This window comes from Mustelus asterias, chromosome 2 (genome assembly GCF_964213995.1).
Source record: "Mustelus asterias chromosome 2, sMusAst1.hap1.1, whole genome shotgun sequence".
NCBI lineage: Eukaryota > Metazoa > Chordata > Chondrichthyes > Carcharhiniformes > Triakidae > Mustelus > Mustelus asterias.
Genome location: NC_135802.1, coordinates 71553609 through 71569768, shown reverse-complemented (window position 1 = coordinate 71569768; position 16160 = coordinate 71553609). Strand labels below are relative to the sequence as shown.

Sequence of the window (16160 nt, the reverse complement as noted above, 5' to 3'; positions counted from 1 at the left end):
GGAAATACGTTAACCTTATAATAACATTATAACGTTAACATATAACATTAACATTTATTAATATCTGCATTAACTGCTTAAAATAGATACTACCAAATAAATTGTTTAATTGGATTTCATCGGCAAAAAAATGTATTTTCTCAGAAATGTTGAATATTGCAAAGTAGACCAAGGGACATTTATTAATTGCCAACTGTTTAACTCAATGTATTGCATAATTACTGAAAGGGTTTGCTCTGAACATCTTGTACAGATTTTTTAATAGTTCAAAATCCAGGCACAACCATTGTTTGATCAATGGTCTTCCCTCCACCATAAAGTCAGAATTGTGGCTGTTTGCTGCTGAGCACGGAGTCCAGCTCCACTCACAATTCCTCAGTGGGAAAGAGCATCCAATGAAACCTGGACCACATCCAGGTTAGACTGATATGTGGCAAGTAACATTGGCACCATACAAGTAACAGATAATTATCATCTCCACTTTGAACAAGAAAGAGCCTAATCACCTATTGAGATTCAATAGTATTAGCATCGCCGAGTTGTTTACCTACAATATGGCAGGATCATCATTAACAGAAACTGCAGTAGAAGAGTCACATAAATGCCATAGCTACGAGAGCAGCTCAGAGGCTGAATATTTTGCAGTGTGGCACACACCCTGCTTTCCCAAGCCTCTCCCATCAATTAAAAGGCATAAGACAGAAGTGTGACTGAATACTCTCCACTTGCTTGGATAAATGCAGCTGCAATAATATTCAGAAGCTCAACACCATCCAAGATAAAGCAATTCTCTTGATTTGCATTTCTTCCACTAAGGTAAACATTCACCACCACCACCACCGCCCCCCCTCCATCATCAGCATTTTGTGGTTGCAAGTATACACTTGCTGCAGAGCAAGCCTTCCATATCACTAGAGGCTAAATTAGTACGAATGAAGTGGGAGTCACCTCCATGTGTTGTTATCCTGCACCTGAAGCAAGTAGAACTTTCATTCTCCCTCATCTTCATAGAATCATAGAATCCCTACAGTGCAGAGGAGGCAATTCATCCCATCAGGTCTGCACCGACTCTGAGTCCTATCCCAATAACTCAGCGCATTTTCAATGGCCAGTCCATCTAACCTGCACATCTTTGGAGGAAACCCATGCTGACACATAGGTAGAACGTGCAAACTCCACACAGTCTCCCAAGGCTGGAATTGAACCCAGGTCCCTGGCACTGTGAGGCAGCAGTGCTAACCACCATGCCACCTTACTTTGATTCTTAGTACTGAGTGAATCTAAATAGCATTTTAACCAAACTGTTCCAGACTTTAAAATAAAAGCAAAATACTGCCGATGCTGGAAACCTGAAATAAAAATTGAAAATGCTGGAAAAACTCTGCGCTTACATCTGTGCAGAGAGAAAAACAATGACTCTTCTTTGGACCAGTTGAAGTCATATTGGACTCAAAACTTTAAATCTGTTTCTCTCTGCACAAATGCTACCAAATCTGCTGCATTTTCCCAGCACTTTCTATTTTTATTTATGTTCCACACATTGTTCAGGTGCAAACCCCATCTAACATGGCACAATTAAATGAGTCTGCAACTAATACACTAATTTCTAGATTAAAACTTCTTGTAACTGGTAAAATTCCCTTAAACTGATCATCATCTTTAATTTCTGACTTCTCAGTGCTATGTGTCGCTTTGAAAACCCTGCTGTTACACTTTGGACAGTTCATCACATAATGATAGTTTGGGTCACATCAGAAGCACCTGTTAACTATTTGATTTGATTTATTATTGTCACATGTATTAACATACAGCAAAAAGTATTGTTTCTTGCACGCTATACAGACAAAACATACCGTTCATAGAGAAGGAAACGAGAGAGTGCAGAATGTAGTGTTACAGTCATAGCTAGGGTGTAGAGAAAGATCAACTTAATGATAGGTAAGTCCGTTCAAAAGTCTGACAGAAGCAGGGAAGAAGCTGTTCTTGAGTTGGTTGGTCCGAGACCTCGGACTTTTGTATCTTTTTCCCGACGGAAGAAGGTGGAAGAGAGAATGTCTGGGGTGCATGGGGTCCTTTATTATGCTGGCTGCTTTGCCGAGGCAGCAGGAAGTGTAGACAGAGTCTACACTTAGGAGGCTGGTTTGCGTGATGGATTGGGCTATATTCACGACCTTTTGTAGTTCCTTGCAGTCTTGGGCAGAGCAGGAGCTATACCAAGTTGTGATACAACCAGAAAGAATGTTTTCTATGGTGCATCTGTAAAAGTTCATAGAAATCATAGAAACCCTACAGTGCAGAAGGAGGCCATTCGGCCCATCGAGTCTGCACCGACCACAATCCCACCCAGGCCCTACCCCCACATATTTTACCCGCTAATCCCTCTAACCTACGCATCCCAGGACTCTAAGGGGCAATTTTTTTTTTAACCTGGCCAATCAACCTAACCCGCACATCTTTGGACTGTGGGAGGAAACCGGAGCACCCGGAGGAAACCCACGCAGACACGAGGAGAATGTGCAAACTCCACACAGACAGTGACCCAAGCCGGGAATCGAACCCGGGACCCTGGAGCTGTGAAGCAGCAGTGCTAACCACTGTGCTACCGTGCCGCCCAGTTGGAGAGTCGTACCTGACAAGTCAAATTTCCTTAGTCTTCTGAGAAAGTAGAGGCGTTTGTGGGCTTTCTTAACTATGGTGTCGGCATGGGGGGACCAGGACAGGTTGTTGGTGATCTGGACACCTAAAAACTTGAAGCTCATGACCCTTTCTTCTACTTCATCCCTGTTGATGTAGACAGGGGCATGTTAGAAACATAGAAAACTACAGCACAAAACAGGCCCTTCGGCCCCACAAGTTGTGCCGAACATATCCCTACCTTTTAGGCCTACCTATAACCCTCCATCCTATTAAGTCCCATGTACTCATCCAGGAGTCTCTTAAAAGACCCTATTGAGTTTGCCTCCACCACCACTGACGGCAGCCGATTCCACTCGCCCACCACCCTCTGTGTGAAAAACTTCCCCCTAACATTTCCCCTGTACCTACCCCCCAGCACCTTAAACCTGTGTCCTCTCGTAGCAGCCGTTTCCACCCTGTTCTCCTTTACGCTTCCTGGAGTCAATAACTATCTCCTTCGTTTTGTTGACATTGAGGGAGAAATTATTATTGCCGCACCAGTTCACCAGATTCTCTATCTCATTCCTGTTCCCTGGGCATTCCTGGATCATTCATCTATTGTTGTTACTCCAGTCCTGTTGTCTGTTGAGACATCCATAAAAGCACCTTCACTCTCATTCTTTCTGTCTGTGACTCTTCTCTTGAACTGTCAACTGTGCCCTGTTTCTGAATGATCTCAGAAGACTGCAATCATTGAAACCTCAATCCTTTGTGATGTCTTGGAATGTCCCATTTGCACCACCAAGGCTGCTGGGAATGTCTGTTTCCCCAGAATTTTTTTTAAAGCAGCAGACATTTGATCCAAAAAATGAATGTTTTTGAGAACTGAATGTCAATTTAGGCCAGAAGATTGTCCATATGTAACACCTTAGCATATCCAACGTTTTAAATGCAATATGAATAACAAATCTCCAAAGTAAATTTCCGCCATATTTTCTGCAGTCCATGACTGATGACCGACCATTCCTTTATGGAATGGCCATCAGTCTTTCAAAATCTGTCAAAGTCTTGTAGACATCTAAAAGATCATCTTCCTCATAAATTTTGAGCATGAAGCTTAATAGAAGATCCAACCCTTCATCAGTATCCAACTAATAAACATCCAGCTCACAAAATACTTTGCTTCTGATTTTACTTTTGTTCGGAAGTGACAATGCCAAGGCTATACGTTTTTCCTTCTGTAAGGATGTAACCTGTGCTCATGTGACCACATCATTTTTCCATTGGTCATAAGGTTCAGATTTGGAGAACATTGCTGGGCATTCATACCTTAGCAGTTTTCAGCCATTCTTTACAGAATTAACTCAAGTTACAGTCTCCGATCTGAAAAAAAATCTTAGTTACTTCACCTTTGGCATCCATTCTGTGCTACATTGGTAAACCTTTGACAGTTAGATGATGAAGTCACAAAACCATACACCAATCTTTTCTTTTAATACTAAATTTATTTACAGAGTGCAACAACACTCTGTCTCCTCCTTAACAAACACCCAGCAACCCAAAAATTTCTCTTTGTATGTGCTCAAGGTACTTAATCAACCAATGCTGTCCACTTGTACATCCTTAACTTTAATAGTACAGTTAACATACTATTAACATGGGACCGCTGTCCAATTAAGGATGGCAGGTAGGCTCCCAAGGCTGGAGGGCCAACAGGAGATCCTCCAGCAGTGGAGGATCAGTGGCCCCCTGATTAGATAAAAGCAAATTACAGTGGATGCTGAAATCTGAAACAAAAACAGAAAACGCTGGAAAATCTCAGCAGGTCTGACAGCATCTGTGGAGAGAGAACAGAGCTAAGGCTTTGAGTCTCGGAGCTCAAATTAGAGGTGGACAGTATTAAAGTAGTTGGGAACCACAAGGGCACCTCTGAAAATTGTCAATAAAAATACAATGTGAGGCCAGCATTGTTGCGGGGAGACCCCTCCATAGGATGACCGGCAGCTGCAGGCAATTGAGACTGCAGGGGTGAGAGGGGAAATTAAATTAGGATTTGTGGGCCTGCTGCCAGAAGGCCAGCTCCATCTGTCCAACAGGCTTCAGCCTCCATGGGGAGCCCATATTCTGTCTGGAAAATTCCACATGGTGTATAATGAATGCCCTCAAAAAGCACTTTAATTGGCCACCCACCACTGGAAGGCAGGTAGCCATCAATCTCCAGAAGCTGCATCTCTCAACATACACCAGAGGTGGGAACATGCCAGCTGACTGACACACCAACCAGTTGCACAAAATTACCAGCATATCTGCCACAGTACTTCTATGAAAATTCAGCCCATTATTTAGATACAGACAGATTTTTAAACTTGGAATTACAATAGTATTTTTTGTGGAAGTTAAGAACATGTGAACCATTAGACCAAAGATTGTCATGTCAGGTGCAATTCTCAGATTAGGGAGGAAACACCTCCAGAAATGCCCTTGGGTAGAAGCTGTATCTTTTTTATTTACCGCCCCATCCCAGTTGAGTTTTCAGGAGAATTTAAATGGAATAGTGTTGCAACCCAAATTTCTGACCACAACTCTTATTGTATTCTTACTGGGTTTCCTCCGCATGCTCTAGTTTCCTCCCACAGTCCAGAGATGTGCGAGTTAGGTTGATTGGTCACGCTAAATTGGCCATTAGTGTCAGGGGATTAGTGGGGTAAAATGCATGGGGATAATGGGATAGGGCCTGGGTGGGATGGTTGTCGGTGCACCCTCGATGGACCAAATGGCCTCCTTCTGCACTGTAAGGATTCTATGATTCTATTCTATCACTGCTCCAAAGGGCTGGAATTTCTGAACTATTTTTAAATTATGTGGATCCCTGGTCTGAACAGGGCACTGAGCTCGCGAAGGCAGGAAAAAAAACAGGATTTTTCATACTATACATTGACAAAACGCTTTAAAATAAATTGAAGGAGTAGATTTTCATCTTCGTCACCTAAATGGTAATTTGGAAAAATGGATCACTCGCCCTTTATGGAATGTGAATAACTTTTATTCCATTGAAATCCGTGGAATAAATATTGATGGGTTTTATAAAGGGCTGCTGATCCGCTCTGACTAATTAGCCCCCACACAGACTGTGAAGACAAAAACTTGTACTGATATATTTGTTAAAAAATTACAACTCAGTGGATTACAGCATTCACTAATGATGCCAGTACAATAGGGATTAGGCCCTATATACACACTCAGTAGTGACCTTTTAAACGACTGTTAGAGCTTGCCAGCAGCTAATCATATCTCATTTATAAAGTAAAGAATTCTGTCCTGTTGCTGTAGGGTATTAATGACTGTCACATCATTCGCATCAGAGTCCTGACTTGTAAGAATGACTCATAGATTCATTAAACTTTTTATCCACGTTCCAAAATAGGTTTAAAGTATGCAAAAAGTCGTAGAAGAGTAAAATTTTAGGAACTCAATGCACTCGGCTTACATCATTGAATTACATATCGAATGTGAAGGGTGAAAATTTAGTTTAACAATAAAGTTGTCCACTTAAGTCTGCCAAGTTTTCATGATTCAAATAGTATCTATCATACTAATTATGTCTATCATACCTAACTGCTAAATTGTTATTTAATTAAATAGAAATTTTACTTTTAATTACAGATACGCAATAAGTTTAATTAACTAATCCAGTGGTACAAGCGTTGGCTCTTACAATATAGTTTGTGCCTATAGTTCTGCCAATGGAAAATTTCTGTTTTTCACTCATATTGACAGCAGTGAGCAAATAGTGTATGTTTCCCAACAGGAAGACATGCAAATGTGTCAGAGCCAAAGCAGGTCACTACTTCAAAACAGCAATATTTAATAAGGACATGTTGACTGTTCATTTGGAATTGAAGCAGTGAGTAGTGTATGAGGGGGTGGGGGGGCTGTGTGCAGGGAGGATAAGAAAAGTACAAAAGAGCAGCGAGTGATAAACTAAAAGAGAAACTAGGGTTGGGAGCCTTTCTGTGTAAAGTATTGCCTCTTATGTTTCAACGAAAAGTCTGCCTTTTAGAAGATATCATCATCTTTTGAGGTTTTTTTGTTTCAGCTAATTGAGACTTCCATTTAAGGCTCCAATTTGTCTATTTTACCATAATGATGACACAAAGGTGTCCCATAATGGCTCCATTGATTTCAGTGGAAGAGGATACTTGGCTGCTCTGGAGTTGCTTGATCATACTGTTTATGTATCCAGTGATAGAGGACAGAGAATAAAGACAAGTACAGGATAGGAACAGGTCCCTGATATTAAGGGGAAATTTAGCCTGGCCACTCATCTTTGGAACACCCGGAGGAAACCCACGCAGTCATGGAGAGAATGTGCAAACTCCACACAGACAGTGACTTGAGGCCGGAATTGAACCCGGATCTCTGGTGCTGTGAGGCAGCAGTGCTAACCACTGTGCCATCATGTTGCCCATATGGCAAGCATGCCAATAGCCTTCTTAATCACCTTGACCACCTGTGTTGCCACTTTTAGGGAACTGTTTTTTCAATTTCAATTTACGTCCAGATCCTTCTGTATGTTAATGTTCCTAATGGTTCTGCCATTTACAGTATAATTCACATCTAAATTTGATCTGGCAAAATGCATAATTTTGCATTTGTCTGGATTAAACCCCATCTGCCATTTCTGTGCCCAAGTCTCCAATCTATCTATATCCTGTTGTATCCTCTGACAACCCTCGGCACTATCAGCAACTCCACCAATCTTCATGTCATCCGCAAACTTATAAATCAGACCACTTAAATTTTCCTCCAGATCATTTTATATATGCTACAAACAACAGAGGTCCCAGCATTGCGGAACACCACTAGCTACAGATCTTCATTCTGAAAAACACCCTTCCACCGCTACTCTGTCTTCTATAACCAAGCCAGTTCTGTATCCATCTAGCCAGCCCACCCCGAATCCCATGTGATTTTAGTTTTTATATCAGTTCGCCATGTGGGACCTTGTCAAACATCTTACTAAAGTCCATTTCAACTACATCCACAGTCCTCCCCCCATCAATTTTCTTTGTCACCTCTTCAAAAAACTCAATCAAGTTGGTGAGACATGACGTTCCCTGAACAAAACCATGCTGTCTGTCAATAGTCCATTTTCTTCTAAGCGTGCATATATCCTGTCCCTCAGTATCTTCTCCAAAAGCTTCCCCACCACTGATGTCAGGCTCACTGGATTATCCCTGCTTCCTTACTTAAACAAAGGAACAACATCCAATGGTTCGTGATTTTTACCTTGCTCAGGTGCTGCTCTTGGAACTTTGGCCAAATGATGAAAAAATAAACGAGTTTAATTATTGATATATGTCATAGTCCTCAAAAACACCTCAAGGTGTTTCACAAAGCAAATTGAAGAAAGTTTTGTCATCTTATTCAAAATATATTAAACTTAAAATGTTACAGTTAGAAATTCTAATCAGTCATACAAGAAATAGTGTAAAATATCACAGTAAAATGTAGTGGTTCAACATGAAGAACTAGTAAATGCGGAGCCTATTTCACAAGTGCACAGGCCCCTCAGTTCCTTGAATGGATGAGGTAATTTACATAATCAGAACAGACTTCCCAGGCTGAGGATAGCACTTCAGCAGCACATGCTCTGAACTACTGTTAGAAGGTGGAGTGGCTTGCAACTGCTCTTGAGGCATTAAACGTCCATGATCTTGGAACTCCTTAGGTAGCCCAGGCATTTGCTCAAACATGCTGGATGGGATCTTAAGCCTCACTGTCCATGTGTGGGATTGCTGGTGGGGGCGGCAGGTGCAAAATCCAGCGAAAACCGAACATCGCAAATCTTGCTGGCAAGGTCCCAGTTTCTGATTTCCCCACCCCTCGCCGGCAATGTAACCAGGTTCACACCCATAATGGACGTGTACCTGATTATAATAAATTTTAATATCCACCCCCTCGCCAAATTATCACCCCCCCCCCCCCCTCCCCCAAACTCAATATTTATATATGTCTGGCCGACATCACGTCATGTCGACGAGCTTTACAACAGGTTTGGCCAAATGTAAATCTGTCGAGGGGATCCCTCTTGAGCCTCAAAGATCAGTATAGCCCCCGGGGAAGAGGGACATGGCCAGGCAATGCCCGGGCAATACTCCTGGTACTGGCCCTTGCCACAGGTTAGCACTGCCTAGTTGGCATTACCAGGTTGGCACTGCCAGGTGGGGGTAGCCTCATGAGCAGGAACTCTACTACTTGTGGTGGGGGAGAGCAGACATTGAGGAGAAGGGGATGTCAGGGATGATGTGGGGGGGGGGGTTCCCCAGATATCTCTGTGGTGGGAGGAGGATTTATTCTTATTTGTGATGGGGCATCCTTTAAAAATGGTGCCCCGATTTCTGTGGAGCTGATTCCTGACTCTAAGAGTCGTCGCCCTGCCAGAGTGGTGGCGCAAACTCCACCCATTCTCTTTTTCAGATGTTCAAATATCAAGATCTGGTGAGAAAACAAGCCAGTGGAGCTGGAGAATTTCACACCAGTTTTCTCACCAGAACTGACACTTTAGCAAATTCTGGTAAGATCACCATAAAATGATGAAGGGGATAGATAGAGTGAACGTTCAAAGACTATTTCCTCGGGTGGATGGAGCTATTACAAGGAGGCATAACTATAGGGTTCGTGGTGGGAGATACAGGAAGGATATCAGAGGTAGGTTCTTTACGCAGAGAGTGGTTGGGGTGTGGAATGGACTGCCTGCAGTGATAGTGGAGTCAGACACTTCAGGAACATTTAAGCGGTTATTGGATAGGCACATGGAGCACACCAGGATGATAGGGAGTGGGATAGCTTGATCTTGGTTTCAGATAAAGCTCGGCACAACATCGTGGGCCGAAGGGCCTGTTCTGTGCTGTACTGTTCTATGTTCTATGTTCTATCACCCCTGCTGATTTGAAGCAGAGGAAAGGTATAATTCACTACTTCAATGTTTTACATTTTGAATTCAGTACAGTGCTTTTCAATTTCTATTTACTTCACAGGAATAGGTACTTTAATTTATCAATTGTCTGTTTCTGCATGTCCGCTTTAACAATTGATTAAATATCTTTTTATTCTCCTATTTCAGTTAATAGGGTGTATTATTGGCAGACAAGGAAGCAAAATAAATGAAATCAGGCAAATGTCAGGAGCACAGATCAAGATTGCTAATGCAACAGAAGGTTCCACAGAGCGACAGGTTACCATCACAGGATCACCTGCCAATATTAGCCTGGCACAGTACCTCATAAATGCAAGGTAGGTTCATTATTTGTTGTTCTTTGATATCACTAGAGAAGAGAGTATATTGCACACTGACATAAGAAATGGTGCGTTGTTGTTGCAGTCAAAAAAACAAATACTACAATCATGTATATAGAGAATACACAGTGGGGAATTACGATTATTCATTCCATAAACAAGAAAAAAAGTCATAACCCATAAATGAATAGATCTTCCTAAAAACAGATTCAACTCTTGTTTCCAGTATGCATTATTATGCATTCTCTTTATACGACCAAAACCTTCTAATGTTCATTTATTTTTTAAAAATGTACTTTTAATTATGAATCAACACATTATAAAACCACTGCAATTTGGTGTCATGAGAAAACCACTACAAGCATTATACTGGTGATCTCATTGCTCTTTACTATTTTGTTCTGATCTGTTGAGCTGGAGTATGACTCCCATTTGAAGAACAATCTGACCAGGAGTATTTCATAACAGTCCCTGCATTAGATTTTCATCATAATGAGAGTCCATAATTACCTCCTGATCTGTTGTGGTTCATGCATTCAAGTAGTGAAGCGAGTATCTCCTTTAAAACATAGCAGCAATGTTTGAAAAAGGATCATAAATATGTTTCAGCAATTAAGTTTAAAAGTGCTCCATATTCTGCTTAAGCTTTTAAAAATAACAAGTAAAATAAAATTCAAATATTGGGGCGACTTTCCGGTCTCGCTGCGCCTGCCGCAGATCACGCTGATCCTGGAAAATTGTGTGTGGGCCTAAAAACAGGTTTTGTACCTGGCGCCAAGTGGTTTGCAATCATCCCAGTTCCTTTCTACTGGCGCAAACTGGATCACACCCTTTTTGAGCGTGAGGCCGATTAGCATATTTGAAGTAGCATTTTCCATTAGTTTGACCATATCACTAAAATATATATTTGCTTATCACATTGACCGATAGCACTTGGAAAAATAGTTCTGTAGCCAGTGGATGTATTGATGCCAACAGTCTTCTGATGAGCTCCTATCAGTGAAGCAACCTTGGTTCTGTATTATTGGAAAAAAATAATGCAAGCCCATTGAGTATGAAATGTTGTGGGGAAGCTGGGGGAAGGGAGGGTGTAGTGTTACAAAATCCTTATGCTCTTATAGGTTTCTATAACAAAAATAGTCGGATATAAGTGAAAAGGTGGCCACTGAGGGTAGAGATGCAAGAAAATAAAATGTTTAGAGCTATGGGCTAAATAAGCCATTGCTGAACAAAATAAGGTTTATAAAGACACAATTATTTTTATATTTCCAAAAGAGTAAAAATAAGTAATGGCCAACACAAAAGACCTAACAACAAGCTATCATCATGTTGTCAAAACGGAAGTTTACTTCTCCTGGTCTCATGTAGCGCTAGCAAGTTTTGCCCACATGCAATGCCTCCTCTTGATATCTGACACTGCAGCTTTCCATTGGATCCAATGCCATTCTTCTTAAAGTTTAGTGCAATGACCATGCATTGTAGTCAGTGCTCCATAACAGTCACTACGTCGTTCAGACAATTTTTGGAAGCAGACATAAATTTGACCGCGTCACGAGAGATCACTGTTGCCATTGCCTTCACAGAAATTATATCCTGCTGAAAATTAAACATCCAATCATTGTTGAAAATAATATCAAAATCTAATGAAAGGTGAGAAATTGTTTGAGACCAACGATTTGGTTTCTATGTAACATTTCACTCCAGCTGTTATACTCCACCAGTGGACCAAACCTAAGATGCCACATCCAGTTGTGAATGGTGGTGGACAATTAAACAACTCACTGGAGGAGGAGGCTCCACAAATATCCCTATCCTCAGTGATTGGAGAGCTTAGCTTTTGCACATCAGTGCAAAAGACAAGGCTGAAGCACTTGCAACAATCTTCAGCCTGAAGGGCCGAGTAAATGATCCATTTTGGCCTCCTCCAACACAGATGCCAGTCTGTAGCCAATTTGATTCACTCCAAGTGAAAAGGCTGAAAGCACTGGACACTGCCAAGCCTATGGGTCCTGAGAATATTTAGTGAATAGTGCTGAAGACCTGTGCTCCGGAACTTGCTGCATCCCTAACTAAGCGGTTCCAGTAGAGGTACAGCACTGGATTCTACCCAGCAATATAACAAGAAGCCCAGGTATGTCCTGTACACAAAAACAGGACAAATCCCACCCGGCCAATCATCAGTTCCATCAGTCTGCTCTTGATCAACAGTAAAGTGATGGATGGGGTCATCAACAGTCCTATCAAGCAGTACTTGCTCAGCAGTAACATGCTCAGTGACACTCATTTTGTGTTCTGCAAGGGCCATTCACCTCATTACAGCCTTGGTTCAAACATGGCCAAAAGAGCTGAACTCCAGTGGTGAGGTGAGAGTGATTGCCCAAGAAACTTGAAATCAAAGCTATATTTGACTGAGTATGGCATCAAGGAGTCCAATCAAAATTGGAGTCAATAGGATTCAGGGTGAAATCTCTGTGCTGGTTGGAGTCAAACAAAGCACAAAGGAAGATGATTGTGGTGGTTGGAGGCCAGTCATTTCAGCTGCAGGACATCACTGCAGGAGTTCCACAGGTCTTAAGTCCAACTATCTTCAGTTGCTTCTTCAATGATCTTCCTTTCATTGTAAGGTCAGAAGTGGGGATGTTCGGTGATGATTACACAATGTTCAGCGCCATTCATGACTCCTCAGATAGTGAAGAAGCTCATGTCCAAATGCAGCAAGGCCTGAATAATATCCAGGCTTGGCTGACAAGTGGCAAGTAACATTTGCAGCACACAAGTGCCAGGCAATAACCATCTCCTACAAGAGAGAATCTAAGCATCAACCCCTTGACATTCAATGGCATTATCATCATTAAATCCCCCACTGTCAACATCCTGGGGGTTACCATTGACCAGAAATTGACCTGGTCTAACTATATCAATATTGTGGTTACAAGAGCAAGTCAGAGGCTAGTGTTAGGGTATCAGATCAGAAACCCCAAGTTTATTATGAAGTCAGACTAGACCCCAACAATTTTTCTAGTTTGGCATAAACGTGAGGGTAGAATGTTTCACTCTGGGTGTGATTCCACTGACAAACTAGGGAGCTTTTATCAAAATAACCTTTACTTAGCAACACAGTTTAATTATAACAAATTAATTAGTTTAACTTTTAACAATTGAACAATACTTAAACATGTCAAGATACAGTTCTTAATTTCTCCTCAAATTTGACCCTGGTTAGCTCCCTCTTCATGCCTTTGAAGTTAGCCCTCTTCTGATTCAGAAGTTCTACTTCATATCATCTATTTATACCTGAGGTATGGTCTCAGAACCATTAATACAATTTGTTGTTATTCCACTGGAATTAAACAACATAATTGTGAAATAATATTTTATGCTACCATGATGGCTTCTTTGAACGTGTCATTGCTTCTTCAGGGCATCAATGAAGCTTAACTGCCTTCAGCATATTCTCATTTAATTAAAAGTGAAATGTAGTCAAATCCCACTAAAGACAACAAAATGGGACAAAGAAAATTGCACGTGCCTGTCAGAAATACTAAAGAAGCAGTAAGTTACGTCATTGAAATAGCTGCAATTTACAGGTTATGGAAAGGAGAGTTTTAAAATATAACATGATGTGGGCGGCACGGTAGCACAGTGGTTAGCACTGCTGCTTCACAGCTCCAGGGTCCCGGGTTCGATTCCCGGCTCGGGTCATTGTCTGTGTGGAGTTTGCACATTCTCCTCGTGTCTGCGTGGGTTTCCTCCGGGTGCTCCGGTTTCCTCCCACAGTCCAAAGATGTGCGGGTTAGGTTGATTGGCCAGGTTAAAAATTGTCCCTGAGATGCGTAGTTAGAGGGATTAGCAGGTAAATATGTGGGGGTAGGGCCTGGGTGGGATTGTGGTCGGTGCAGACTCGATGGGCCGAATGGCCTCCTTCTGCACTGTAGGGTTTCTATGAGATGCCGGCGTTGGACTGGGGTAGGCACAGTAAGAAGTCTTGGTGTTGTGAGACTTCTTCTTACTGTAAAATATAACAGCAAGCAATGCACCCATTGCACAAATTGTGTAAAAAGAATTGCCCCTATTTATTTTCTCAGTATCAATGCTGTTTCAGCAGCATTTTTGAAGTAAACTATTGGTTAATTGGATTTCTTATACGAATTCCTACTTGAAAGGGGAAAATCAGAATAAGGAAACTCTGCACCTCTTTCCAAGTGTATAATAAGGAATTAATTTTCTTGTGATTACAGTGCTGTTCAAACATAATTCCAAGAAAATGATACATCCAGATGTTTACTTTTTTTTGTAACTTGACTTTAGACAGAGATTATCACAAAAGCTTTTGACATTAAGGAATACAACTTGCATATTTCACACCTCAGTCGTGTGGTCAAATACTGCACTGAAATAGATGAGGGAAGTGGAGCTCAGCACGCTGAGATAATGGGGAGGAAAATCGGCAAGAGTGTCTACTCCTGATCATGATTTAACAATCCCAATATAGAAGCACACACTGGGAAAAGACAAGATTGAGCTTGTTTGTGATATCCCCTGCGGGTAATCAACCTGTCAACCAACATAGAATACTGAAAGGCTTGGATAGAGTGGATGTGGGGAAGATGTTTCCATTAGTAGGAGAGACTAGGATCTGAGGGCACAGCCTCAGAATAAAGAGATGACCCTTTAGATCCGAGATGAGGAGGAATTTCTTCAGCCAGAGGGTGGTGAATCCATGGAATTCATTGCCACAGAAGGCTGTGAAGACCAGGTCATTAAGTATATTTAAGACAGAGATAGATACATTCTTGATTGGTAAGGAGATCAAAGGTTATGGGGGGGAAAGGCAGGAGAATGGGGTTGAGAAACATATCAGCCATGATTGAATGGAGCAGACTCGATGGGCCGAATGGCATAATTCTGCTCCTACGTCTTATGCCCTATTAAAGCCACTAAGTAAACAGTGACGTTTTGGGTGAGGCACTGGAAGCTGACCATTGTTTTCAAAAGGGAACTAAATACAGAAAAAGATGGCAGAACCATCAAGAGATTAAAAATTGAAAAGGAGAGAACTTACAAACACACAATATTGGCTGAAGAAAGATTATTTTATTTTTCTGCTTTGTGAGAGTTTTTAATGTATAAACAGCTCATCTTTAGTTGTTCAAGCCTAATACTTATAAGTATATTCCCTTGCTAACTGTCAGTAAAGTGCCGCCAAGCATAGAATCATAGAAAATGATAGCACAAGACAGCCATTCAACCAATTCAGACTCTGTTGCTGAGTGTTTTTGACCACATGAGGCATTTAGGTTTTTTTATTCTTTCATGGACTGTGGGCATCACTGGCTAGGCCAGCCTTTATTGCCCATCCCTAATTGCTCTTGAGAAGGTGATGCTGAGCCGCCTTCTTGAATCCTTCAGTTCATGTGATGTAGGTACAGACACTGCTGTTAGGAAGCATATTCCAGGATTTTGACCCAGCCATACTGAAGGCCCGGCAACATAATTCCAAGACAGGATTGTGTGTGGCTTGGAGGGGAACTTGCAGTTGGCGGTGTTCCCATGCATCCGTTGCCCTTGTCCTTCTGGATGGTGGAGGTTGTCAGTTTCTGGTATATGCTGCCACTGTGAGTCAGTGTTGGAAGGAATGAAGGTTGTGGGTAGGGTGCCAATCAAGTGGGTTGTTTTGGCCTGGATGGTGTCTGTTTTAAGTATTGTTGGAGGCAAACACTCCTTACTTGTGCCGTGTAAATAGTAGGCAGGCTTTGGGGAGTCAGGAGGTGAGTTACTCACTACAGATGTCCCAATGTCTGACCTGTTCTTGCAGCCCCAGCATTTACATGGATGATTTTTATGTAAATAACTGCCATTCTTCCACTTACTTTCTCTGCCTATCAATATGCCTCTTTTTAACACAATAATTGAATTACATTATGAAAGTATACCTGGAATCTGCTTCAACAATGGTTTATGACAAGAGAGTATGACGTTTTAACCACCCTCTGTTGAAATATTTTAAAATAATTTCCTTTTAAATTATTTTCTGATTATTTCACTGGGGTGCCTTCTCATCTTTCACCTATAGTGTATTACATAGGATTACATGGAAGGAACAGCAAGAAACAGACCTGTTAACCCAAGAGGTCCATGCCACTGTTTGTGATGCATATAAGCCACATCCCACTCAACTTCTTCTAATCCTATCAACATATCCACCTATTCCTTTCTTCTTTGTGTTTATCTAAGTTTCCATTAAA

The 16160-nt window shown here is 41.6% G+C and overlaps 1 protein-coding gene across 2 annotated transcripts in view; it reads left to right on the top strand.

The window, feature by feature from the left end:
- LOC144503475 (poly(rC)-binding protein 3) overlaps window positions 1-16160 on the top strand; it is a 55296-nt gene that overhangs the window by 29697 nt on the left and 9439 nt on the right. For both annotated transcript variants that reach the window (XM_078227818.1, XM_078227826.1), the window contains exon 11: window positions 9743-9912. In XM_078227818.1, the coding sequence (XP_078083944.1) occupies window positions 9743-9912 (170 nt within the window). The remainder of the gene's footprint in view (window positions 1-9742; window positions 9913-16160) is intronic.